The following is a 27,935-nucleotide window of genomic DNA, read 5'->3' as shown; positions in this document are numbered from 1 at the left end:
AAGAAAATGTGATAACATAGAATCAGGGGCCTGCAAATCTTCAGAGCAGGGTACTTTGCCAGCATCTCAAGACATCTTACCAAAAGTAAATAGCAAATAATGTTTATCTGGTTATACATACCATACCAAAATGGTTAAATCATCAGAACATTTGAGTTGGAAGGAATAAGCACTTGCCATGTTAAAATACACATTTCAAATAAATGTTCAAATACATTTGTTCAAATACAAACATCCAAAGAAATAGGTGGGCTAAAATCTAGCCATATATGTATTTAAAATAGCAGACTTTCTGTATTCTAGAAATCCAAATGGGGACTTACTTTTTGTATTTTTTCATCCATAGCTGGAAAATTTGATGTGTGCAGAACAAGTCAATAAAATGTTCAACATCTTAGTTATAAAATTCATTAAGTAGTTTCATAGTAAAGTTTGGAGGACTGATCATTCTTCATGAGTTTTCAAAAATATTCAAGCTTAGAAAATGCGCCCAATGTTCAAAAGTGATTAAAAGACTCAAGGTCCTATTGACAATTAAAAGGACTTAGTTACCTGTATCACTTAAATGCTTGTGAAAACATAATTTTCATTGCCACAACTATTCACACATGGGATTCCAACTAAAGGCCACTCAGCAGAGAGCTGACTTTAATGAGAAGAGGGCTGTGCCCATGCTACGTGCTTGGACACTCTCCTCACCAAACTGGTGGCATTCTATCCCTTGTTGAAGTATCTAAAGAGTCTTTGTAGTGACAGCATGTCTAGAACTTACCTCTCTGTAAGTCTGCATACAAATCTGCGTAAGTCCCTTGCCTCTACATAGACTGCACTAAGCATTATCAGGAGCATAATATCTGATACTATCTTCATTTAAATTCAGTTTTAATAGCCTTCAATTACTCGTTTCTGCCCAAAACAAATACCAGCCCGCTCTACAATTGGAAAACAGAATTGCACAGACTCATAGAATGGTCAAGGTTGGAAGGAACCCCTGAAGATTGTCTAGTCCAAACCCCCCAACTCAAGCAGGGTCAAGTAAAGAAGGTTGTCCAGGACTGTATCCAGTTGGGTTTTGAATTTTGAGTTTCTCGTACTGCGAAGCCCAGAACTGGACACAACACACCAGATGGACACAATGCATCACAACGCCTCCACCACTGTTGAGAAGAGAGGATCACCTTCCTTGACTTGCTGGCAATGTTTTTCCTAATGGAGCCCTGGATGCTGTTGGCCTGTGCTGCAGGGGCACAGTGCTGACTCATGTTCAACTTGGTGTCCACCACGACCCCCACACCCTTCTCTGCAAAGCTACTTTCTCATACATGTATGGGGTACCTGGGGTTATTCCTCCCTGGGTGCAGAACTTTGCTTTCCTCTTTGAGGAAAATTTCATGAAGCTCTGGCCAGCCTATTTCTCCAGCCTGTTGAGGTTCTTCTGAATGACAGCATCACCATTTGGTGTATCAACCACCCCTCAAAACTGTACATCATCTGCAAACTTGCAGAAGTCCTCTTTATCATTGTAAAAGGTAGGGAATTTCACATCATGAAAGAGAACATATTGCTCATTTTCCTTTTCAAAAGGTGGGCTATGATCTACTTTAAAAAGAAAGCATCAAGTTTTGAAATTGTTGCCTGATGGTGGTCCTATCTCCACCCTTAGGTTGGACTTGCAATGTCTCGTTGTGCACTGTTACCCATTACTGTGTGGAAATTTAGCTGATCTGCAGCAGCCTTCAAAGAAGCCTGGACCTCTCAGATTGTTTCTGTCAGTTCTTGAATACACAGTAAGGTCTCTGGCTATGTTCTGCACAGCTTTTGTCTGAATAGTACTCTTTTATTAATGTCCATCTTTTTGGAGCAAAACTCAGGACGGAGGACCATTAGTCTAGCTTGATACTCTTCTGGTCATACAGAAAGATCAGGCAATCAGATAAAGCTCCTTAATTTCCTGTTCAGTCCCTGTCTCCCCAAACCAACAAGAACAAACTAAACTTGTATTCAGTATACACCAGCCACCTGTGTCATAAAGCAGGGTGAAGAAGGAACTGGCTACCCTTAATTTTTATTTGCAGTGAGAGCTTTCCAGAGAAATAAAACTTTTTGCTAACTTGTACCATAAAATCTGCTTGGTCAGAGACCTGCCTGAAGTGTCTCCTTCCTGATTCTCAGGAGGCATCCCAAAGTTCACTAAAAATTACCAGATAGAGGATAAACCCCCAAGACTGGGGGCAGTTTTGTAAGTTGGCTCACTGAGTGAAATAGCTTGATTTGCTAGGCTAAAACATAAATAAACACAGTTAAAGTAGCTTTAAAGTTGGTGCGTGTTCCTTACAAAAACCATGCTATCACCAGATAAAGTTATATCTCACCGCCCACCTGCAACAATATAAAAGCATTGCTCATTATCATCATGCCAAAAGAGGTTAAGAAATTGAGTATTATACATTTGGTTTAACAATTCTATTACTCTCCATGCATACACCAGAAAAAGAATACACACAACTTTAGAAATAAATTTAAGTTGAATTTTCATAACTAGAAGATATCTAAATATATGTTCAGAATAACCCCCTCTTAACTGACTGATTTAAGATAAATTGCAATATAGACACATATCAAAACCAGTTCTCTGGTTAAGCAATCTCCAGTTGTTTATAAGATACCGCCCTTTCCTAAAGAGATAAGAAACCCATGGTTTTATTGCAACAACACAAAAAACACTACAGACACAAACAGATTTGTGAATGATTTATGAATGATCTTCCTTCTAGACATGTACTCCACCACTCATGCTTCTTTTATTTGCATCTTCAGCTGGAGAAATGGCTATTAAATCAGGTAAGAGACATCCTGGGAAAGGTCTTCATTAAACTGCTAGCACGTGCCTTCTTTTATAGTTTTATTCATTTTAACTACCAACATTCATATAAAAACATTTGCCTAAGAAATGCATTGCATATTAGGGTGTTCAAGTTCTGTAGGTCAGCAAAAACCATTTATTTAAATGCCTATCAGTTTACAATAACAGTTCCCAGGGCTACTATTATGCAAATAGTTATATTACTATCAGTATTTACCACTGAACATGATAGCTGTACATATAGCTGTAATGAGCATAGGTAGACTCTGTAGAGCACCTAGCACAATGAAGTGTAAATCCAGAGCTTGTAAGACAGCAGCAGTACTATTTAATAATACTGTACATCTGGTTAGGAATACCAGAGCAACTGTGTATCTCTGATCTTTATCTTGTCAGTTTTATATTTTATCAACTGCATCATCATGCTAACCCTGATCTACTTTTTGCAGTTTACTCAGACAATTAATAGACATACGAAGGTTATATTTTGGGATTTTATTAAAGTAGAAACAATACTGAAGAAGTCAAATCATTGGTTGTGACAATACCATGCATACCATAATTACAGAAAAGATGGCATTAACTTAACATGCTTTTAAAACACATATCAAGTCCAACAACTGTTTTCCAAGCACAACTTAAAGAAGCTTTAGGGCTACTCTGAGCTATGCTTTGGTACTTTCATCTACAGACCTGAGCTGTTAGGTCTGAACTGTCAAACAGAAGAACATGCAATTTGTCTTGTGCTCCTCCATTCACCTCCACAACATGCTCTGCTCGAGAAAAGCTTTCAGTCTTGCACATAAAGACCCTGAAGAAGTGATGATATTGCTCTACCATTTGATTGTATCAGGCGAGGGATGTGAAAAACAGCTCTTCAATCTGGAAAGGAAAAAATACACTTTAAAAAGAAAAATAAGCTTCATTTTATTAATAAACTGTTACAGTTGTAAATTTAGCAATGAATATGATACATCTTAGGGATTTAATGAAAACTTTTAAGACAGCTTCATTGGAGAAAGAATAGAGAGTGATATACAATCTTGAAAGAAATTGCACAACAGTTATCTAACAAACTTAACTAATTCAGATTGCTAAAAGAGATGTCCCCTATAATAAGGACAATTTGACTCTTAACTTTTCTTGTCTGCAGTGTAAACACATTGAGCAACTGCAGTATTAACTCATACAAGATCTGAGATGCTCTCAGCACAAAAATCAGCACAAAAGAGAGGCAGTTTGCCTTATTGGCTCCAAAAGGGAGTGTGCAAACTATGTTTGTTAGTGGTGTTACAGACCTAATTAATGCTGCAAGCTGTGCTTTATCTGACTTAGTACAGATGAGAACACTCTCCTGTAGAAATTCACAGGAAAAATATAAAATATTTTTCTGGAGTGGTAACACCGTAACTGACCAAAGGATATGAAGGCAAGAGTGGACACCCAGGGAGAGGGGAAGCAGTAACTGCTTTCAGCTGGCTCAGTAGACAGACATGGGAAGAAGAAAGAATGTTCTGCTTAAAAAAATTCTTCCCATATCTTCCACAAGTGCAGATTTATGCATAGCTTATAATTAAATAAACTGTTACTGAAAAATGATTGACCCCAAAGTGAAAGCCCATATTTGCCTTTTGTATCATACAGATCTGTAAATTAATTCTTTCCCGGCCCCCACATCTTTGTAACTCATGAGAAAGGATTTTTTGTCTACTCTGAACACAAATGACCTCTGTTACTCATTAGAAGTCAGTCAGCAGTAGACATTTTATCTTTTTCACTCAGAATTTGTAAATGGTATGGAACACAAAACTTTCAGGTTTTTACCTTTTTTTTTTTTTTTTTTTTTAAAAAAGACCTATTCCATTTTATAGAAATTTTATTAGCATAGCATTGGCTAATCTGGTAGAACATATGGTAAAGAAAAGGAAAATACTCATTACTCATAAGAACACAGAAAACGTACATAGAACTTTCACTCCATCAGTACTGAGAAGATGCTATGCTGCTTTTATTTAAAAAAAATGAAAAAATTGTAATGAGTAACAGAGCTTTATTTATTTTTCCATTTTTCAAGGAAAAAGGAAATACTAAAAGCTAAGTATGTGTAAAATAATAAAACAAAAGAGTCAAGCTATATTGTTTACACAGTTGTGGCTGATGAAGATAGAAAGTGGAAGTCCAAGGGATGCGAAGTCTACCTTACTGCAAACGGTAAGATCTAGAGACAGTTAATGCAGCTGGGGAACAACGAGAACTCTGAAATAGTCAGAAGGCTGGCCCAGTGTGCTCCAAACAGACCTGGCATAGGCAGTATAGATACAAACCAGCCTACACTACTTGGGATTCTTATTGCCAACCAGCCCATCCTGAAATGATTTTAACTCCTGCTGCCGATGCTGTTCTGGGAGTTATGAAAGGAGCTCTTTGCCACAAAGAAGATGTTTCTCTACTTAGGACATGAAACCTCTTATTGTCTTTGTCCTCCCCTGGCACAGAAGGTTCATGATGGAGCTGTAAAGACTGAGTGGGACTGAGAAATAAAACAACTGGGTTGCAAGAGACATTCCCCCTCAAAGTGGTATTTTCGGTAGATTTTGGTGGAGAAGGCTATACTGGTTCAACTGTCTTTGAAATCTTGTGCTCTTCTTCAGAAACAGGAGGAAGAGAAATGTTTAAAAAAAAAAAAAAGAACTGCCAACTTTGCTGCTTGGTTGTGATGTCAAGATCTGGAGTATCAGGTGTCACTTCAATGCTGATGAAATCCACCTCTGACTGCAACTAGATTTTTTTTCAAGTCGCCTCTTTTTCCTTTATTCTCTCCCTGAATGCCTATTCATAGAATATCCTGAGTTGGAAGGGACCCAAAAGGGTAGACACATGTCTAGCCAAAAATTCAGACCATATGACTAAGAGCATAGTCCAAACACTTCTTAAACTCTGACACCCTTGGTGCCATGACTATGTCCCTGGGGAGCCTGTCCCAGTGCACAACCACCCTCTTGGCGAAGAACCTTTTCCTGATATCCAAGCTGAACCTCCCCTGTCACAGCTTGACTCCATTCCCTCAGGTCCTATCACAGGTCACCACAGAAAACAGATCAGCACATGCCCCTCCACTCCCCCCCATGAGGAAGCTGTAGCCTGCGATGAGGTCTCCCCTCAGTCTCCTCTTTTCCAGGCCGAACACGCCAAGTAACCTCAGCTGGTCCTCGTATGTCTTCCCCTCTAGGCCCTTCACCATCTTTATAGCCCTTCTCTGGACACTCTCCAACAGTTTCACATCCCTTTTTGTACTGTGGTGCCCAAATATCCACACAGTACTCGAGGTGAGGCCGCACCAGCACAGAGTAGAGCAGGACAATCACTTCCCTCGACCACCCAGCAATGCTGTGCTTGATGCACCCCAGGATACGGTTGGCCCTCCTGGCTGCCAGGGCACACTGCTGGCTCATATTCAACTTGCTGTCAACCACAACCCCCAGATCCCTCTCTGCGGGGCTGCTCTCCAGCGTCTCGTCGCCCAGTCTGTACGTACAGCCAGGGTTGCCCCTTCCCAAGTGCAGAACCCGTCACTTGCTCTTGTTAAACTTTATACGGTTGGTGATCACCCAGCTCTCCAGTCTGTCCAGATCTCTCTACAAGGCCTTTCCATCCTCAGAGTCAACAACTCCTCCCAGTTTAGTCCTCCCATCAAATTTCCTCAAAGTCCTACATCCATTTACTCCAGTCCTACATCCAAATTGTTTATGAAAACACTGAAAAGAACTGGCCGTAAAATGGAGCCCTGGGGAACCCCACTGGTGACTGGCTGCCAGGCTGATGTAACCCCATTTACCATAACCCTCTGAGCCCTATCCGTCAGCCAATTGCTCACCCATCACATGATGTTTTTACCTAGCTGTATGCTGGACATTTTGTCCAGTAGGATCCTATGGGAAACTGTATCAAAAGCTTTACTGAAATCCAAAAAGATCACATCAACTGGCTTCCCTTGATCAACAAGATGGGTGATCTTATCATAAAAGGAAATCAAATTTGTTAGGCAGGACCTACCCCTCATGAACCCATGTTGGCTGGGACCAATGACTGCACTGTCCCCCAGGTGCATTTCAGTAACACTCAGGATAATCTTCTCCATAATTTTACCAGGCACTGACGTGAGACTGACAGGCCTGTAGTTACCAGGGTCTTCTTTCTTGCCCTTCTTGAAAATTGGCACAACATTTGCCAGCTTCCTGTCAACTGGGACCACTCCAGATTCCCAAGACTGTTGAAAAATAATTGAGAGAGGTCCCACGATGATGTCAGCCATCTCTTTGAGCACCCTGAGATGAATCTCATCTGGACCCATGGACTTGTATGGATCCAGGTGGAGCAGCAAATCCCGCACATGTTCAGGGTTGGCTGGGAGTTTATCATTCCCACCATCACAGTCCTCCAGCTCAGGACACCCTGAGTCCCGAAGCCCATCATTGGCACTGAAGACAGAAGCAAAGAAGGCATTAAATGTCTCTGCTTTGCCTATGTCCTTATTTGTAAGGTGACCATCCCCATCAAGTAGTGGACCTATGTTTTCTCTGTTCTTCCTTTTTTTGTTCACATATTTAAAAAAAAGCCCTTTTTACTGTCTCCCACAGACCTGGCCAGCTTCAACTCTAATTGGGCTTTGGCCACACAAATTTTCTCCCTACAAAGGCGAACAATGTCCCTGTAGTCCTTCCATGTTGCCTGACCCTGCTTCTAACAGCCATACACTTTCTTTATGTGCCTACGCTCCAGAAGAAGATCCCTGGTCAGACAAACAGGCCTTCTGCCCCGCCTGCTTGACTTCTGGTATTTCGGAATTGCCTGATCCTGTGCTTTTAGGAGGCACTGCTTTAAGACTGACCAGCACTGATGGACACCAATGCCTTCAAACGCAGTTTCCCAAGGGACCTTACTAACTAGTTTCCTGAGCAGCCTGAAGTCTGCTCTCCCCATATCCAGGGTTGAAGTTTTGGTGGCAGTTTTCCTTCTGTCACCAAAAATTTTAAACTCATCCGCTTCATGGTTACAATGACTAAGACAGCCACCAATTGCCACAACCCCCTCTCTGTTCTCAAGAGACAGATCTATGAGGGCACCTTCCCTAGTTGTCTCCTTTAGAACCTGCACCAGGAAGTTATCATCAAAGTGCTTTAAGAACCTCCTGGACCTGCTTGTGTCAGCTGTCTGATATTACCAGTTAACATCTGGCATATTATTTTATTTATCTCCTCATTCAGTGGAATGCAGGAAGTTTATTAGAGATACTGCTGTGTTTTGGCTTTCTTCACATCATCTGTTTTCACTGGGTCAGAAGACACAAAGATTTTATCTCACCTTGATTCTCATGTTCTGCCTCTTTTATTTTTTTTGTTCTTTTTATGGGAATGACATCATTCTGATCCCTACTGGCTCCTTCCTACAAATCTCAGAGTATCTGATTCTCTGTGGAATGAAGTAAAATATTTTACTTTTGTTATAAAGAAATCAATAGGATTCCAAATACCTACAGAGCTATATTTATACTCTATTATCCAACAACTATTGACAAAAGCAACGGATACTAATTTTCTTTTCACAGAACACTGTGAACATAAGGTATATTTAAAAGTACTTTGCTTTGAAAGTAGAATTTGCAGGTGATCCGTATTCAAGAATTTTAGCTGTGATCAACAACTATCACTGTCAACATAGCAAAGCTTCAAAATCCAGACCGCACTAGCACAGCACTACCATAACGCCACTTCTATATTTGTATAAATGACAGCATATAACACAAAAGAAAGCACTACTTACAGAGATGCTGTCCAGTACGAAGAAGAATCTGTAGACAGAAGTCTTCCATGTGTGTTGGTGGGCTTTCTCTCTTCACTTTACGTTTGTAATTCACACACTAAATGGAACATTTGTTCCATATGAGTGGCTGCGATGACTGACCAGCTTCTCTGGTGGAATTAACTTTAAAAAAATATACTTTTCAGGTCCTTTATTTAAGGCCTTCTATGTTTTGGTGGTTTGACACGACAGGGATGTAATCTCAAACTCTTGCTTACTTAAGCAAGCCAATTTAATGTCTTTTTACCATGGATGGCTGTTTTGAAACCATGCATCTACATGCTTGCTCAAATTCAGTTCAACATTAAAATATGATTTTAGAGAACTCTGACTTACGGGAACAGATCTCTCTGAGAAGTTACAGGATGAAACCAACATTAAGTAGGTATGTTTTAGAGACTAAATACTGAACTGATTTTCTTCAATGAAGAAAAGTACTGACCAACAGCATGATCTGGTGCAGTGAACTACTACAGAAAAGTCTGATAGAGTAAGTTTAAATTTTAATGCAATTTTACACCCCAAAATTTCCAACATCTATTTTCAAGTCTTTCAGATAACAGGTCTTCTGCAACAGAGGATAGGTGAGTAGTATCAAAGCTCTTAATTTTGCTCTGAAAAATTCTGATGCTTACTTTCAACAACAATGTCAGAAGCCTAAAAATAATGATGGATTCAAAATGCCATTTATTAGAACAAAATTCTCTAGATGTGGAGATGTTCTTTACCTGAGAAATCAGAGAAAGAAAAATTTAAAAGTATTTAACAGCCAAAAAGCAACATTATGGGTGTACTGTATTGTGAGTACATATGCTGTCACGTAGCTCATTGATACTCTGTAGATTTTCTTTGCTGTCCTCAGCATTGCCCCAGAAAACAGATATTAAAATAGTAGTAAAATGAAAAAGAAATAGACAGAAAGCAAGGCAAAACATAGAGGAAACAGGATTAAATTTCAGAATAAATTAAGGATAAATGATTGTACCAAGTTGTGGCATTATGCTGGGTGAAGGGGCAGGGGTTAACGGAAGCTATATTTTCTTTTTCAGCAAGCATGCACTGTACCTGTACAATTCAGGTAACTGGGCTGCAAGCAGACAGTACAGTCGTCCTAGAAAAGTGAATAACAATGCAAATCAAAACAAAAACCAAGAACTGGATACTCTTCATTCCTCCTAGTCCCCTTTCTCCACCTAAAACATTACTATTTTAACTGAAGACATCAAATACAATAAGGATTGTTTAGTAGGCGATGTTTCCAAAGTGATGCCTTTTATAATAAAGAACTACCTGACCAGGTTAGGAAAAAAAATAGCCAAACCTATTTGTACATATCACTTAATACTAGGCAAACTTATATCCTAACTTACATCCAATATATTTATACCATTAATCCGGTGAATGCTTACAGCAACCTTTTACATTCTCGCATTTCAAAAAAGTAACAATAAGACATGGTACTTTTAAAGTACCTGGAAAAAAAACTTGCCAACCACCTTTATGCACCTATATCCATCAATCCTCCTTCGTGGATAATCTTGATATAAAACAATACCTGTTTTTAAGAAGAGATTTGCTGACAGAATTTTATGAGCTGAATATCTTGTTAGAAGCTCAGAGTTGACGTGAGAAGTAACTGCAATTTACTGAACTTCCAGGTACTGAAATGCTGTCTTCTTAGCAATTATAGAGAATTATGGAAAAAATTAGATTGAAAGGCACATCTGAAGGTCATTAGGCCTAACTTTCTGTTTCAAGCAAGGCTAATCTCAAAACTGTATTAGGCTGCTCAAGGTATCATGCAGTCAAATTTTGAAAATCTCCCAGGATGGAGCGTCCGCAACCTCTCCGGACTCTATCTCAAAGTTGCACCACTCTCTTGGTGAAGAGTTGTCCCCGTTATGCCCAGGTCAGATCTTCCTTGTAGCACGTTGTGCTCATCACTTCTTGTTCATTTTTCTGTGCACCTCCAAGAAAAGTGTAGTTCTTCTTCTCTATAATCTCTCCACAGGTGGCAGAAGGCTGCTATTAGACCCCCCCCTTCCCCAGTCCTCCTCCTCACTAGGCTGAACAAGCCCAGTTTCCCTTGTTTCTCCTTGTGTGCCAAGTGCTCCAACCCCTTTTCACCTCAGTGCTCCTGCACCGGACTCTTCCCAGTTTGCTGACGCTTTTCTTGTAGTGGGGTCCCCAAACATCATACTTCATTTTTGTTAAACTCAAAATTTGACTGGTTTCAACCATGTAGTACTGACAAAAGGGAAGCTGGCTTTGCAAAATATTTAGCTAAGGAACAAGAAAAGCTTTCTAGAAGAAAATGGTGACAACAGAGAAAGACGAAGAAACAAAGCACAGAATCCATGAGTAATCTGGGTCTCTCAAAGAGTGGCTGTATGTCTTTCTCTGAGCAACTGAATTCCACAGGAGAAGTGGAGATAAGAGGCAGGATCCCTTCTTTAAGAAAGGGGATACAATTGTCACAAAAATCTGGAAGGTTTGGGATATTCCTATTGCCAAGATAGAAAACTGTAAAATTCCAGTGGAAGACACCACTTGAGAAGAGGAGAGAAGAACAGTTCAGTTGGAAGGAACCTGCAAAGATCAGAGTTCAACTGCCTGACCTCTTCACGGCTAACCAGAAGTTAAAGCATAGTAATGAGGGCATTGTCCAAATGTCTCTTGAGCACTGACAGGCATGGGGTTCAACCACTTTGCTAGGAAGCCTCTTCCAGTCTTTGACCACTCACACAGTCCAGAATATTTTCCCGATGCCCGGTCCGAACCTCCCTGGCACAGCTTTGTGCCCTTCCCGCACATCCTGCCATCGGTCCCCAGGGGGCAGAGACCGGCACCTCCTCGGGAAGCCGCAGAGAGCAGCGAGGTCGCCTCTTGGCCTCCTTTCCTCCAGACTGGACCACCCAGGTGCCCTCAGCCTCTCCTCACAGGACAGGCCTTCCAGCCCTTTTTCCAGATTTGTTGCCCTCCTCTGGATGCTTTCAAGGACCTTAATGTTCTTTTTATTCTGTGGAGTCCAGAGCTCCACACAATATTCCAGGTGAGGCCGCACCAATGCTAAAGGGAGAATCACATCTTTCAGCTGGCTAGCTACAGTGTGCTTAATGCATCCCAAAATACAGTTTGCCCCCTTGGCTGCCAGGGCTCACTGCTGGCTCGTGCTGAGCTGCTGACACCAGCACCCCCCGGTGCTGCTCCCCCCGCTGAGCTGCCCTCCAGCTATGCGCCTCCCAGTCTGTGCCAGCGTACTCTGAACACACTGGCATTGCAGATTAAATGCCAACTCAAAGCTATGCAGCCCCTCCCCAACAACAGGCAAAATTCTCCCTTACAGGTTGTAATACTCACTTATCCATCAGCAAGATTCTCCTCCAAAATTAGCTACTCTGACCAGAACTTGTTCCTTGAGATCCTTGCTGAACATTTACATCCACCAGCTTTGATGGCTTTTGGCTACCCTGAAAAATCTGCTGAACAAATGTGATGTCTAGATAGCGGCTTTAGGAGTGCTTTGCTCTGCTGTCCAAAGAGCTGTTTACTGAAACAGTGCTAGTTCTTGTGTGGAATCACACAAGGAAAAGTCTGTCCACTTCTCCTCCGTTGCTAACTGAAGCCTTTCTGGGAGCTGGATCAGGTCCTTCTCCTCCAGAATTTTTGCAATAGCTCCTACATTGATTTGTCACCAAATGAGACCCAGGAAATCTCATCTCTTGTATCAGTGCTGGCAGTGGCTTGTAAACGCTGACACTCGTCTGGCTTTTCTTCAGAAGGCTTTAACAGGAAGCTTTCCAAAGAAGCCTCTGGAGGAACCCACTGGGATCCATAGGAACACGTTTATTGCAATGATTACAAAATCTGTTTACTTCCTGTTACCAAAGACCAGCATTTCCTGCCAATAGTTAGAGAGCGGTCACATCCAGTCTCGCTGAATATAAAACAGTGGTCATCCTACCCTTTCAAAGAGAACTTGATGCAGATGCGAAGCTGTACAGCATGGGAGAATACCTGGAAGAAAGGATGCTGAAAGTGCATCCTGTGAACCGCAAAATGATCAAATGCGATGTGAAGTTGAGTTACACCACAGTGGCTCCAGGAATAACTTGTCAGCTGGGGTTGTTTACTGAGGAAGCCGAAGTGAGTGAACTTGGGCACATTCCCACCTGCATGCCACACAACAAGCAGATGATAGGAAGGATCTTATAATTCAACTCCAGGCTTGCTGAAAGAAAAAACTTCTGGTGATCCCTGGCAGGGCATCATTAACTCAGTACTTACCTTGCTTAAGCATTAAAAAGCTTCTCTAAACTTCTTGCCTAAATCAACCCTGCTCCACTTCAAGCCTTCAACCACTGCTTCAGAGTATTTCCTGACCAGGACAGTGCTTGGTACATATAAGCTTTGGAATGAAATCCAGACTGCACAGAAAAACTGCCAGCGGTATCACCACTGCAGATGGGACGACCCCAGTAATGCTCACTCTGCTCACGGGTGGCAACAGCAGAGATGGTGCCATTAGCAGAGCTGATAAAACACAGGCACTGCCATTTACAGTGATGGTGACAAAAGCAAGTTTTGTCACTACAAACAGAGGATCTAATCGCTGTATACAGCTATACAGCTGTACAGCTATACAGCTTTATCTGTATAGCTATAGAGCTAACAGCTGCAACAGGTTGGCGGATGCCTCACATTTAGGGGTATGGTGTTGACACATGCACAAACAGCAATGATCTTTTAAAAGACCATGAAGAAGATTTGCTAGGGATTATTTATGGTGCTATTTATAATGTTAATCTGGGGATTAAAAGTGACTTCCTGTAATCAACCTCGATTAAACAAATGTTTGAGTTCTTAGAGATATATAAGAGCAGTCATGGTTAGTGTGGATATTTAAACTGACAGAACTTACTTTCAGACACTTGATAGGATATATTTTCAAGCTATTCTTGGAAATATATACATACATACATATTATTAATAGTTTAATATAAAGGCTAGGAAATACTTGATTTAGTCCAGTTAATGGACCATGCACGCTTGATCCAAGTTAGGTAAGATACTGAGACAGCCAAGGGAGAGATGACAGCATAGCCAAATCTGCTTACCCTCTTTTGGGCACAGGCTTTGCTGCCTACAGTGGACAACATATGGCAGCAGCTGTGACTCTTGAGACAGGTAGTTTGAAGTATACTCATCTGTTTCTACAGCTTATTACAAGTAAAAAATGGTCCAGGACTTGCAGGAAGCATAGCAAAGTCACCTTTTATGTGCCTTCTGGAAATACAAGCAACTGGGACTCCAAGGCTGCCTTCATGAACAGGTAACTCAGTGACCAAATGCTCTAAGCAGCCACCAGGGGTCACCTGGCCCATGAGCAACATACACAACGTACTGTTAAACGACAGTGAATCCCAAAAGGCTTCAACTGCCTCCAAGTGCCCATAGACTGAAGTCTAATAAACTGCAGCCCTTGCTGCTACAAGTCTGGGACAGACTAAGGGCTGAGCGCTGCTTTCATTTCTATTCAGAAGCACTTTTTGGGAAAAAAACTGAGATATTACCTCCTACTTTGACCACACCAATTGCTCCTCATCTTGTTGTTGTGTAGCTGACTTATCTCCAAACGTAAAACCACACCTTCTCTCTCAGATGCATCCTGTTTGCTATAACGCAGAATCACCAGAATGGTTTGAATTGGAAGGGACCTTAAAGATCACCTAGTTCCAACGCCCCTGCCACGGAGAGGGACACCTGCCCATCACTTCTCTGCTTTGCTTTGGTCCTTCTGAATTCCAATATTCTCCCTCATGTTTGTAGCTGCTCCCATTGACACTCTCATCTGAAAACTTAACAAACGAATTCTGCACCCCTTGATCCGAGATAATAAGGACTGCTCCATGAGTTCAATTTCCTACCTAGCTTTACAAATTCTCATCATAATATTAAACAATTAACTTCCATAGCTTGCCTATGGGATTGTCAGAGAACGTAGTAGTATTAACAAGATAAACCAGCAATCATTAATTGAAAGTACTAAGCTAAGTACTGGCTAATAGAATGGTATGCATGAGTGGAACTATAATTAAAGTTCATTAAAAAGGAAACTTTGCATTCACTTTTAAAACCTATACAGGATCATTCTTCACAGTAGAAGATAAAGATGTGCTGGTGCATGTGCCCCTATTACCACAGTCACAACCAACAGGGTGTTTTTACAAAACCAGAGACTTCCATAGGATAGATCGCATTCTCCATGTACAAATCAGAGAGGGCTGTTTTCCCAAAAGGATCTGTTCAAACCATTCTTCATTTTTTTCTGACTGGATGAGACTTCACATGAAATATTTCACTTTTATCCACACAATTGGCACTGCTAGCAAAGACTCCAAAATAGTTCTTCTGTGGGGAGACAGTTGCATCCAATTATGGATTTACTGAAACTCTTCAGATGCCACAACACAAAGACAGATGTAGACCAACAAAAGCAAACCTTCAAGTCATACTGGTTTTTAACAAAATTATATGGACTAAATAAGAGCTCTCATCAGCCAAATACTCAATTTGGTTTTCCAACATTTGGAATTCCAATTTAAAACTTTTACAAGTCACCACTATCCTCAAAGATTTTAAAATAAATCTGAAAGTGCTCATTGTCATTTGAGAGTAAGACAAAGCCAGAAAGACACAGAAGCTCTACATTGCTTAGTATCACAAAAGCAGTTCTCCTAATCATCAGTCCTCCTTCAGAAATCAGCCAGCCCCATCCTCTGATGGGAAGAATTATGACCACACTCAGTTCACGGGAAAATAAATACAGATTTAAACTATTTGAAATACAAATGCCTTCACTCGTTCAATTTTCTATTCACCACTACAAATGGCTCTATTTACTCATGCTAATAATTCCACAAGACAGAGTTTAAGCTTCAACACCCTCTTGTTCATCTTGACCCTCTAGAGACATTGCTTTCTGCAGCAACAGTGGTCCAAATCTCAAAATATGTATAAGGCCACTAGATACACACTTCTGTTTATTCCCCAGCATTCACACATGTGCACAGAGGCATGCAGAGTCACAAACCTAGTAACGAAATGTTTTATCCATTTAAGATAAAATACATGTTTTAGAAAGCATTTGAACCATTGTATGGGAGGGGAAGGCTCTGTTAACCACTTTCCAGTTAACAGCCTGTCAACGTGTCTACACTCAACTTACTCTTATTCTAAAAAAATGATTCGCACCCTTACCATCGTGATTAGAATTTCCCAGGGTCCATGGCTCATCTGAATCGAAGTGAGTATCTCCTCCTATTCCTGGTCCAGGAAAGTATGCATGAGCTAGGAATCCACCTTCTCCATCAAATGGAGAACTGTCTCCATGGAAACCAGAAGCAAAAAATATCATAATATCTGCCTCCTTCCTGTCATTTTTAATTTCATGGTAAGGGACCTCTTCAAAGGTAAGCGGTGTCACTCTCTGCCAAACATCAAATGCCTGACGAATGGCTCTCCTTGTATCAAGCTCTCCGACCTTGGGGGTATAGTTGTGTACACTGTGTGAATGAGAGAGAAGGGTTGTTTAAAGGTGCAGATTCCATTCAAGACTTCTTATTATAACTCCAATACATAGCCACCTCTACAAAGTTTTCATTTCTGAAATGTATTTATTTTTTGCAGACTCTACTTTGTGCATGCAAAGTTTTGCTGTTACAAATAAAGCTACCAACAAACAACAGCCTTGATCCAGAGAGTACATTTATTAGTAAAATAATCCCAATACTTTGGTTCATTTCATATCGCTTTCTGAAAGCCTGGTGACCTTCCAAATCCTCATGTATAGAGTTAGTTTAAAGAATGTAAATTATTCCAGATTTTGTGGGAAAATATCACACTAAAATGGAATCCAGTGTATGAAAACACCTGGCTACTAAAATTATTTTTGAGAAATAAACTTTTCAGTGAATTATACAACTTTACATAGGTGAGCAGCTTCATTCTCAGAAGACCTTGAATATTTAAGAGCTCATCAGATTGATAGGCCAATATCGTGCATGTCAGTCCATGACGGATTTTGAGAAATAGCTTAACTACACATAAATTTCCCATAATGGTAAACTTTAGGTTAAAAGAATACTGATTTTTTTTTTGGTGGATATATAATAGACTCAAGACCTACTAAACTTAGCTCGAGGAATATGAAACATCTGTGTTATAGAAACAGCTTTCAGCCTTTAATGAAACTTAGCTCAATGTAATAAAATGATGAGAGATGAAATATCCTGTATTATATTTAGTGGTAAAATGATATATCCATCACTGGAAAGTCACTCTACAAATATTGAAATTGGAAAGTTAAACAGCTAACAGCTTGACAATGGCAAGAGTGAAGCCAATAAGCTGTGGTTTTGTACACACATTAAGTTATGTTTTACACATATGATTATACACTAGCTTTCCCTAAGGTCCAGAAAAGGTCAGAAGCAAGATCTGACTCTTACATTTTCACATATAGAGGGTAAGCCTTTGTAATCTCAGTTAAAGGAGTAAATTGGTGGAAGCTTTGAACTAGTCCCCAGAACGAGACCCTCCTACCAGTCTCAGTACTACCTCACTGCTCCCTCAGAGCTCTCAGCAGAAGTAATGGAGTGTCCCACACCCTAATTCTCCTTCCCTTTACGCCATACCTCTCCCCACACACTTGGGCATATTCCCCATGTTGGTCACTCAGATTTCTCTCTCTTCATAACAGACTTCTTTCTTTCCATCTAAGCCTTACTTACCGGTATCTTCTCCTTACTGTCTACATTCCTAAGCTTCACTCCTCTGCAATGCCCCCTTCTCCTCTCCAAAATTTAGAAGGCTATTCTTCAGAGACTCTCACCAAGAGGGGTTTTTAAATTTATTTTCAATTAACACCCTTAGTGTCAAACTTTCATTGGCATCGTTACTTTTCAAAACCTAAGGACCTAAATGATTCTAACACAAAGGCCTCTCGGGAAAACAATCGTCAGTATGCAACAGTCATTTTACACTAGTAGGTCACTTCAGCGTATTGCCTTGGCAGGTCTAAGCCAGGATAAAAGCAAGTGTCTTACTACAGCACTATAAGGAAAAACTGTGCAAAAATAAACAGTAAAGTGTTGCAAATCAGTGGAGGAACAAAGCAACACTCCATTAGACAATGATGTCCCTTCTGCTTTAAGGGTACTATTTGTTAAAGAGGACACAAGATTTAAGGGTTAGAGTCCTGCTGTCTCCATCTGTAGTTCTAGTTGCAAGGGTTAGATTTGATTAGCATTTAGATTTCTCAGGGAACAGAAAGGGGCTTAGTAGGATTTTCCTCCCAAAGTTACACAACTGATGGTTGGGATTTAGGTCTCTTTATTGACCAGTTATTTCCCAATGAATACTCTTCAGTTACTCCAGGGAACTGAAAATATACCGCTCCACCATATCCTAAAGTCTGAAAGCCTTAACTGGGCTTCATAAGGAAAACCCACTTTTTTAAGCTAACTAAAAAATTTGCATACTGAACAAATACAGAACATTCCCCCCCCCCCCCAAAACTAAAAGTGTTAGGGAGTATACTATACCTGTAGGTTATATGCTTCTGCCTCCATTTTTGTCCAGTTAGCGCATAACGCTTTTTCCTCCGGCTATGGCCTAGGTGCGGATGATCTGGAACTCCACATCGAGGCTTCTTCATCCACCTAGGGAGGAAAAGAGTGGAAAAGAAAGCTAATGAGTTTAGAAAAGAAATTAAAAATAACTCAGTGATCAGAAGACCTCCTAGGGATGAGAGATGACCAACACAGACACCAAGAAGGGCTCCACCTCTGTTGACATTCCATGCACCTCTGCACACAAAAAAGGCTTCATTTTTTCTATTTGGAAACACAGATACTGGGCCAGGTAGCCCTTATTCTTGACGAAAGCTTAATGATGATAATGCCAAAAGAGACACAGACCCAAACTGCACATACATATGCTCTGGGATCAAATCTTCTGATCACTTTCTCTTGTTGAAGTGTTCCTATGCTGGTAAAAACAAAATAAAACAAAACAAAACCTTCCAAGCCAGAATTCACTAGATAAGATTGAATGAAAGCAACACAACCCTCCAACCTAAATGGATATGACTTCCTATAACCACCAGAACAGGTAACTGCAATCTGTGAGACACAGTCACCAAATTCTGTCAGATTCTCCCCATACCCCTTGACTCTTTTGATCTCACTCATGATGTAGGACACTCTTGCTTCTATGGCCATGTAAACTGGGAGAGCAAAGGATGCTGTCCCTTGCAGAGGGATCCATGCACTGTTATTGGAGAAGTCAGGTCTGCAGGGACAGATTGTACTGGACTTGACAAGAACCCAAGCTTTGTATTATGAAGCTAGCGCTCATCTTCCCCACTTCCTTTACCTTACATTTATTGGTACAGTATACCCACACATCTGCTGCCACCTTCAAAGAAAAGTGGTACATTTGAGATTTGCATTTACAAAAGCCATATTAACTCAATCTCAAAACACTGTTTTTCCAAACATCCTTTACTTGTGCTCTTTTGTGTTGTTTCTACCTAGATATTTCCCAGTTTCCTAAGTATCTTCTGAGTTTTTTTAATTCCAGTCATACGATAATTGTACAGAGTTTTTAGCATAACCTTAGAAAAACCTAATTCACACTGCAGTTTGCGTCTCCTGAGCTTCATGAGAACTCATGAATTATCTTCCATTTTATCTTTACGAGTATCACCTAGAAGACAGAGACAGGCTGCAATATCAGTACTCTGGGCTTTAAGGACTTCTTGAGCCAAAGCTTCCATGGCATCAGCATTTTTTGAGCTGTCCCTACTTTCCATATGCACAGCTGCCTAATTCCTCTTTCAAACCCATTATACTTGTTCCAGACCTCAACTACAGAATGTCTGAAATAGGTCTAGTACAAAAAGCCTGATTACCTGGTATCTTGGTTTTGGCTGGGATAGAGTTAATTTTCTTCGCAGAGGCCTGTATAATGCTTTATTTTGATTTTTTTTAATGAAAATAGTGGTGATAACACACCAATGTTTTAATTCATCTTCTTGTGCTGCCCTGCCAGCGAGGACATTGGGGGTGCACAAGAAGCAGGGGGAGACATAGCCAGGACAGCTGACCCAAACTAGCCGAAGGACATTCTGTGCCATATAACGTCACAGTCAGCAAGAAAAGCTAAGGAGAAAATGGGGGAAGAGAGGGGAACATTCTGAGTGGTGTTTATATTCCCAAGAAACCCTGCTTTCCCAGCAGTGGCTGAATTCCTTGTTTTGCTTTCCTTGTGTGCAGCTTCTGCTTTAACTAGTAAACTGTCTTTATTTCAGCCCACCAGGTCTAACACTTCACCCTTTTGACTCTCTTCCCCATCCCACGGGGATACGAGTGGCTCTGTGGTGCTTACCTGCCTGCCACGTTACACCACAACACCCGCTTACAACTAGGCAATACCCAGGCCGTCAATAGCCTGTACTAATGTCAAGCTGAGAAGGTTTATCTGGACTGGTTTCCTAGCTCAACTTCCTTTCCAGACATATGGACCCTAGTCTAATCACAAGAACTATGGTACAATTCCAGCTATCTCTTCTCCTTTTCTCAGCAGGGCAGATTTATGTCAAAATAATCACCGAGCTGTAACTTGCAACCACTGATCTTCTTACATGCAGCTTTTTGCCAGCTGCACTCTACTGAGCACTTTGGATAGCTCCTTCTTTGTTCCAGGGGATTTATAAAAACACATCAGAAATAACAACAAAAGGCAATTACTTGAGGCAGGATTCAAATAAATAAATCACCACTGAAAAAAGTTTTATTTTCAGTAGGGGCGCCAATAGCATTGGACCCTCAAAAGTTTGTGTGGCATTGTTTAGTGCTATTAGACTACTGCATTCCTCCAGCCACTTGGCACGCAGAAAAATAGGTAATTTCCAACAGCAGTGACATCCAGTTCTTGACCAGACACAGCTGCTTCCCCCAGTCAGGCTCCAAGTCCTCCACAAGACTGCTAAACAGAGGAAGCTATCACTCTCAGTTGCCTACCATTGAGCTGGTAGGAGTGGTATCTTTAAAATCCCTGAGTTAAGAAACAAAATTAGACAGCTGTGTCTTGCAACCTGAGGTGGGCAACAGGCTCAAGACTTTGCGAAGACACACAAGGCGCCTTGTCGTGTTAAGGGGTGTAGCCGATTAACCGTTATGGGTCTGGTCGGATTCAGGGTACTGAACTATCACGGTCATGGATTCTCCAACAACTTAACACGCCCTTACGCTAGTTGCATTCAATGAGAACTATTACAGCTAGGAATAATGTAATTAAGTGCAATTTATTACAGCAACAGGTACACAGGTTCTTTGGATTGCTGGTGATAATTTATTGTTTGCAAAAGCAAGCTAGCATGCATAAAATACACAGGTACACAGCCTGGCTATGAAGGCATTAAAAGGCACAAAGACTCTACAGATTATTCAAGTGTCCGAATCTCACCCAAAGGCATCCCAATGGGGGGAGGGGGAGAGAGGCTCAGCCCATCAACTGCTCCAGAAGTCAGGATGGTATCTTCCTTCGTGATGGTATCTTCCCTAACGTCCCCTCTCTCTTAAGCCAATTTATATTGTTTTCTATCCTTAAGGTGGAGCTTGAGTGACTGTAGTCAAGCATACCTTTATTGTGATTGGTGAAAAGTTTTCTTGCCTTTGTTTAAAGGTATAGGCTCTGAGAAATTCAGAGCGCATGCTCAGTGAGGGGTGGTCGCACCTTGGAGGCGGGTAGCTTTTGGGATGGAGGTGTGTTTTGGTATTATAATGATATTATAATGAGCAAAAGTGCACTAGAGTACAGCATTTTGTCAAAAACATGACGGGCTGTTGGCTAAGAGAGGCAAACGTGCAGTTTATCAGTTTCGGTGTGCACAAGAACAATTGAGTCCCCCTCTTCTCACAGAGCCTAGCCACAGTGTCTCCGCTCCACTCTACACTCCGTATTGTTTGTTAGAGTTAGCACACCACGTTGCCCTGGTGTGGTAACATCTAAGGTTAAAAGCCTAGGGAACACTCAGGGCATGCAGCTGCACCCTGCCCTGAAAACCTCTTCAATGCTGTACCTTTCTTTAAAATGTGAATAGTAGTTTAATTTTCCTAGTTACTTTAGGCAATCACTCCACACACCTCCAACACAAGACTACTTCCTGGTTCTCCTCAGGTCTATGCGATTATGACAAACATAACGGTGAGCACTTCTGTTAGGCACTAGCATGCCTTCTCTCCCTTCACACTCCCAGGATTATATTTTTGCTTAGCTGTTAAGTCAAATTACTATTCAACCCACTAACTGCAGGCAGACACAAAGTTTGCTGAGGTGATGTTGAATGTGGAGTAGGAGGAGGCTGTTCTAAGTATTCTCTACTACTCTTTTTACAGGAAATCACATATCCTCAACCTGTTTTCTCAAGACAGACCCCTTTGTCCCTCTGCTGACCCCAACCTTCCCTACAGGTACCAGTAAGCAACAACAGCAATGGTGGTGTTCCTTCCCATTTCACACTCCCACTGTCAGTGCTTGCATGGTAGCTTCCACGCACTTGGATACCACTTGTAGGAAAGCCCGAGCTCAGGGTTTGGGTATGTGTGGGGAAGGAGATAAAGAAAACTAAGCTTCTACATTAAGTGTAAACAGGAGATGTAGAATTTGTTGCCTAATAAGGAAGCCACAGAAACTAATAACTTTGCACAGACCGATTGCACATTGAAGCTTTAAAGGCAGGGAGTTCACGACACTGACAGAAGTGACAGGAAAATTCATAGTTGGAATCTCCAAACCCATAACATGAACTGAAATAACTCAGCAAATGCCTGAATAACTTGGAGCTCTTAGAGCCAGTCTGCCTTGCCATTTCTTCTCCCTTTCCTCAGCTTCCAGGACAGAGGGAGAGTTTTCACCACAGTATCTGAGAAAGTGACAGAGCCCAACAAGGCCCATGTAGATGCTCCCCTCCACCTAAAATACAGGCTCAATGCTAGCAGCAATTACAACTTTGTTTTCTTTTAATCTGACTCCTAAGCAGGTACTCCTGCTCATCCTGGCCATACAACATATGGACTTATTGATTCAGGACAGGTGGAGGTACAGTAACAGCAAAATCCTGCAAAGCACACACACATTTGGTTTCAAGCATTTGTAGACCTCAGCTTCAGAAGGTGGAACATTTAGCGTTTTCACCATCAGATTTCCATCCACTGAGCAAAACCTGCCTGGACATACACATGGTAAAACAGAGGCACCACCTTTTTTTCCACCAGAAAAATACTCTTACTTACTAAAGCCCCCAACAGAGCCTAAGTTCTATTCTTTTTTGCTCACCATGAGATGCCTCTCCTCCCCAGAAAACATTACTAAGACCTTATCTGCAGTCTGCTACAGTCAACAGATGCTCTTCTAGTCTAGACTAACAGCAGACATTCAGTCAATACAGGATATTCAGGTAACAGCAACAAACACCACTTCTGCACTACATCTAGCAGCGTGCACTGAACAGCAGACTAAAGGCAACAGCCTTTAAGGAACTGACTCCCTCCAGCTTAGGCACTTTAGGCTTATGCTTCTGTGCTATTAAGAAACTGATCATGAGCAACAAATAACATACAGCAGATAACATCTGATGTCCAGCAAATATCAACTATTCAACAGCTGAGTAGTCTTGACTGTCCTCATTAGACTGCTGCAACTCTCTTCAACTCAGAACTGCAGCTCTCCACAGGCAGCATCTATGCAGATCCACAACTCCAATTAAGAAATACTACATCAGAAATCATTTCTGGAGTCAGATTTTTACCTAAGTCCAGACAGAGACAGCAATAAATAAAACCCTTGATGTTCACTGCCTTCAGAAACTCATAGTATTCGTGTTTCACCTTTGCACTAGCAACAGGAATGACATTTAACAAGAGTTTCTCACACTTGCAAACAGTGTACTGTCGACAATAAGATCGAGATGGAGTTGTCCACGTGTTCATTAGGGATGCCTTTTCACAAACATCAAGACTTCTCTGACTGGGCTGAGACAGTGAAATCTATCCCTTTTGAGGACTTCTGGCTCCTAGAATAACTACCCAGGTAATAGACAAGGCTTTGAGAATGGAAAGACAAAATTAGTCTAGGATAATCTTACTCAAGAGTTGTCTGGTCCAAAACTCCTGTTACTGGGATCCCATAGAATTGTTGCATAGTGGCCACTGCAGACTGCACAGCTTTTCCCGCCTGCAAGGCGGACATTTGGCTGTCAGATGGAAGCAAGTAGCCATAAGTTTTTAACCAACCCTGAAAAAGAAAGAAACAGATCGTAAGTTTCTGCCATATTAAGCTTTCAACTTCACAGATCACAACATTTCTTCAAAAGAAAGGTGACAAACTAGCCCATGAAATTTAACCACCTATTAACCTCTTTATCAGTTAGGTTTGGTAACACTGGCTGAACTCCAGGAAGACCCAGCGTAATATCCACTGTCCTAACTGGATGATACAGGCCTGCTGATCAAAAATGGCCAGCATCCCCACTGAATATAACTGGGGCAGACATAGGTCTTTGGTACAACAGAAATGCCAAAGAACCTCCATTCTTTGCGCAGGCTGAGCTCCTCTCTTGTTCCTCCTGTGCACCCTATCCCCAGGCCATCACAAGTTTTCTCAGCCCCCACAGCAATACACTCCAAATAATCCACTGCCCACCTACTGCTGCTTCTGGACCATTGCTCCAAGCAGACAGCTTAACAGGCCTGGGTAATTCCCCAGAAACAAAAGTTCAGGTTTACGTTTGCACTAGACACAGAAGTATTTCTTTCAAAAACAAACTCAAAGTTTACATAGAACCTTGCTAGGTGGACTTTTCCTTTAATACCAGATATCTAGCAAGTTTTCAGATGAGAAAAACAGCCAGCTCTCCTCAAGGAGCTTTGTTTCCCCACACCCTCCCCAAAACACAGCTTTAGATAAAACCATGTCAAACTTACAGGCCAAGGACTGCATTTTCAAAAACAGCCAAGTAATTCAAGACTCTCTTTTGAGTCATTTTAATACCATGAGAAAAAGAAACATTAATTCACTGTTAAGCGCAAAGACCAAAAAATACCAACCCCTGAATGTAGACTTGCTTTCATGGTAACTTTTAATTCACCTACCCCTGAGCCTTTTTTTTTTTTCTTCCTGGCCAGTACCCAACAGGAATTAACATAATACGGCTGACAAGCTCCCCAAGCACTGTAAAGAAACCTGGGGTACTTATCATCAAACAGAAAAACATCCAACTGCTTTGGTGTTCTACTACAGGCACAATGCGCTCCATATTCTAAAGACAAATTTATAAAATCTTTATAAAAACCCATTTGTCCGACTCAATGCTTACTACTTAGACCATGATTGCTACAAGATCTACAGATAACCCATAAGCTTTTACCAGCCACCAGAACAATCCATCCCACCCACAGGATGCTGCCATCAACACGCAAGTGCTAAAAACCCTGCTCGCTCAGACCAGGCTCGCACACTGTCCCTTAGCCTAACGCAGCAGTGGGAAAAAGGGGCTAAAGCAAGGAGGAGCACAAGAGAGAGGACAATTCCTATTTCTTTGAAGCAGCATGAAGATATCAAACTCCACATGGGAGAGAGAAAGGCTTCGCTTCCAAAGCTTGAAAAGAAGAGTAACGGCACAGGGCTAGCCATGCCAAATCTCGCAAAGTAAACGGACAGGCAGCACTAGCCAACAGAGGCATCACCAACAGCCCAAGTTGCAAAACGGCTGGGAGCACAGACTACGTCTGTCTTGGCAACTAAAGCTCTAAAGCCGGCCTCTAACCAACACAGCATACTGGCACACACAGACCATCAGCCTGACCAAAGCAAGCTGTCCTTGAGCAGCACGGGTGGACCACGCTAACCAAAGCAGCCCCGAGCAGTGCTACCCCCGCGGACCCCTCTCCTTCCCAGCCAGGCTCCAACACGGCGGGCGGTGAGGGAAAGGGCCACAACACGACCCCTGCGCGGACACCAGGAAGGTCCTCCCGGGAGACCGATGCTCGAGAGCACGAAAAAGAGGCACAGCTATCTTCGCGGGCCGGTTCTCCCCAAAGAACCGAATGCGCGCAGAAGAGCTCGGGCGCAGGCAGAGAAGCTGCCAGGGACCGACGCTGCGCGCCTCAGTGCGGTTCGGCAGCAGCAACCGAAAGCGGCTACTTGGGAGAGCAGCCGGACAAGGGCCTACAAAAGATACCGGGACGCTCCGGGCGGGCCAGCAGCGCCCAGGCGCAGCGACGTGGCTGAAGCCGGGCGCAGCGGGGCCGGGCAGCCGCCGCCCCGCTCCCCAGCCCGCCCCCCGGCCGCTCCGCTCCCAGCCGCGGCACGACCGGCCCCAGAGCCGCCTCGCCCCGTTCCGCTCCGCCCCGCCCCGCTCCCCTCAGCACCCCACCCCGGCCCGGCCCGGCCCGGCCCCGGCCCCCGCGCCCCGACACCCACTCGGCCCGTGCTGGTGTCGGCGGCGGCGCGGAGCAGGGCGCAGAGCAGCGGCAGCAGGGAGCCCGCCGCAGCCAGGCCCCGGCACCGCCTCGGCGCCATGGCAGCGCGGCGGGCCTCCGGCCAGCGCTCCGGCCCGGCGGCTCGGGCTGCGGCTGCGCGGGGAGGCCGGAACTGAAAGGCGGCGGCCGGGGCTACGCCTCTTCCTCCGCTGGGACGGGGCAGGGCAGGCGGCGGGGCTGCCGCTGGGCCACCGGCCGACTGCGATCGCACTGGTTTCGGCACCCGTCCCGCTGCCGGCAGACAGGGGAGGGTGCAGAGGAGCCGGGGGCCGCTGTGTGTTCCTCTGCAGCACCAAAGCTGCTGCAGGAGGAGTCAGGTCTTTCTCTGCCGACTTCTCACCGAACGGGCTTGTTTCCCGTTGTTAGAGATCCTACTAGCGGGTGGACTCCCCAGGGACATGTGGGGTAGGCAAGGCTGCCTACTGTGTCCTTTCTTTGGCCACAGTCTGAAGACCTTCAGCAGATGGGTGTAGAAGACCCAGGTGCAGGAGGCCAGCTGCATGCATCAGTTAGAGCGAGCCTGAGGCTAAGGAATCATAGAAACACAATGTTGGAAAGGACCTACAAGATCATCTAGTGCAACTGTCCTCCTATCACCAATACTACCCACTAAGCTACTAAATCATATCTCGTAGCAACTGTCCAGGCGCTTCTTGAACACCACATGGGATGGTGACTCAACCATCTCCCTGGGCAGGCCGTTCCAGTGCCTGACTGTTCTTTGAGAGAAAAAGATTTTCCTGATACCTACACTAAATCTCCCCAGGCACAACTTGTGGCCATTCCCTCTAGTCCTATCCCTAGTCATCTGCAAGAAGAGGCTGACCCCCTCCTCATCACAACCTCAATTCAGGAAGTTGTAGAGTGCAATGAGGTCTCCCCTGAGCCTCCTCTTCTCCAGACCAAACAATCCAAGCTTCCTCAGCCACTCCGCATAAGACTCGTGCTACAGACACCTCACCTGTTTTGTTGCGTTTCTCTGGACATGATCCAGGGCCTCAATGTCCTTCTTGTACTGAGGGGCCCAAAACTGAACACAGTACTCGAGGTGCGGCCTCACCAAAGCTGAGTATGGGGGGATGATCACCTCCCTGCTCCTGCTGGCTACGCTATTTCTACTACAGGCCAGGATGCTGTTGGCCTTCTTGGCCACCTGAGCACACTGCCGGCTCATGTTCAGCCGAGCATCGATCAACATTCCCAGGTCCCTCCCCACTCTCCCCCCATGGGAGAGTGTCAAAGGCCAAGCCCGTGCCATGGCTGCATGGAGAATTCCCATGAGAGGGGGGGACTGCTCCCACCGCTTGCCTTTGTGTGAGCACTGGCACGGGCAGACCTTCTGGGGGAGCTTGGTCTAAGGAGAAGAGCCCTGCAAGAAGGGTCTCAACATTGTCCTCGACACCTGGTAAACACCAGGCTTCCTAGACCTGGTCCGACCCCTTCCTTAGCCCAGCTGCAACACTTGACGCAACAAGGAAAGCTAAAGCCCACCTAGAGATGAGGCTTGCAAAAGAGATAAAAGATAATAAGAAGGGTTTTTTTAAGTATGTAAACAGTAAAAGGAAGAGTAGGGATAATGTGGGTCCTTTGCTGAACGAGGTGGGTGT

The 27,935-nt window shown here is 43.1% G+C and overlaps 1 protein-coding gene and 1 long non-coding RNA gene across 3 annotated transcripts in view; both read right to left on the bottom strand.

Annotated features, from left to right (window-relative positions):
• MMP24 (matrix metallopeptidase 24) overlaps positions 1-26,431 on the bottom strand; it is a 51,232-nt gene extending 24,801 nt beyond the window's left edge. Inside the window, exons 1-4 of one of the 2 annotated variants that reach the window (XM_048046429.2) lie at positions 26,270-26,431; positions 23,934-24,082; positions 18,328-18,444; positions 15,983-16,287 (exon numbers count right to left, since the gene is read on the bottom strand). In XM_048046429.2, coding sequence (XP_047902386.1) covers positions 15,983-16,287; positions 18,328-18,444; positions 23,934-24,082; positions 26,270-26,368 — 670 coding nt within the window. In that variant the 5' untranslated portion in view covers positions 26,369-26,431. Of the gene's footprint in view, positions 1-15,982; positions 16,288-18,327; positions 18,445-23,933; positions 24,083-26,027; positions 26,160-26,269 lie in introns of those variants that run through there. The other variant, XM_013195893.3, reaches the window with a different exon arrangement.
• On the bottom strand, positions 233-8,218 carry LOC136786508 (uncharacterized). The gene is made up of 2 exons (XR_010825375.1): positions 6,917-8,218; positions 233-3,745 (listed from the first exon to the last, which is right to left on the bottom strand). It is a non-coding gene; the product is annotated as an uncharacterized lncRNA (long non-coding RNA).
• Positions 26,432-27,935: the final 1,504 nt, after the last annotated feature.

Source organism: Anser cygnoides, chromosome 16 (genome assembly GCF_040182565.1).
Source record: "Anser cygnoides isolate HZ-2024a breed goose chromosome 16, Taihu_goose_T2T_genome, whole genome shotgun sequence".
NCBI classification, from domain to species: Eukaryota; Metazoa; Chordata; class Aves; order Anseriformes; family Anatidae; genus Anser; species Anser cygnoides.
Note: the sequence above shows the minus strand (reverse complement) of the source record. Positions and strands in the feature narration are given on the sequence as shown.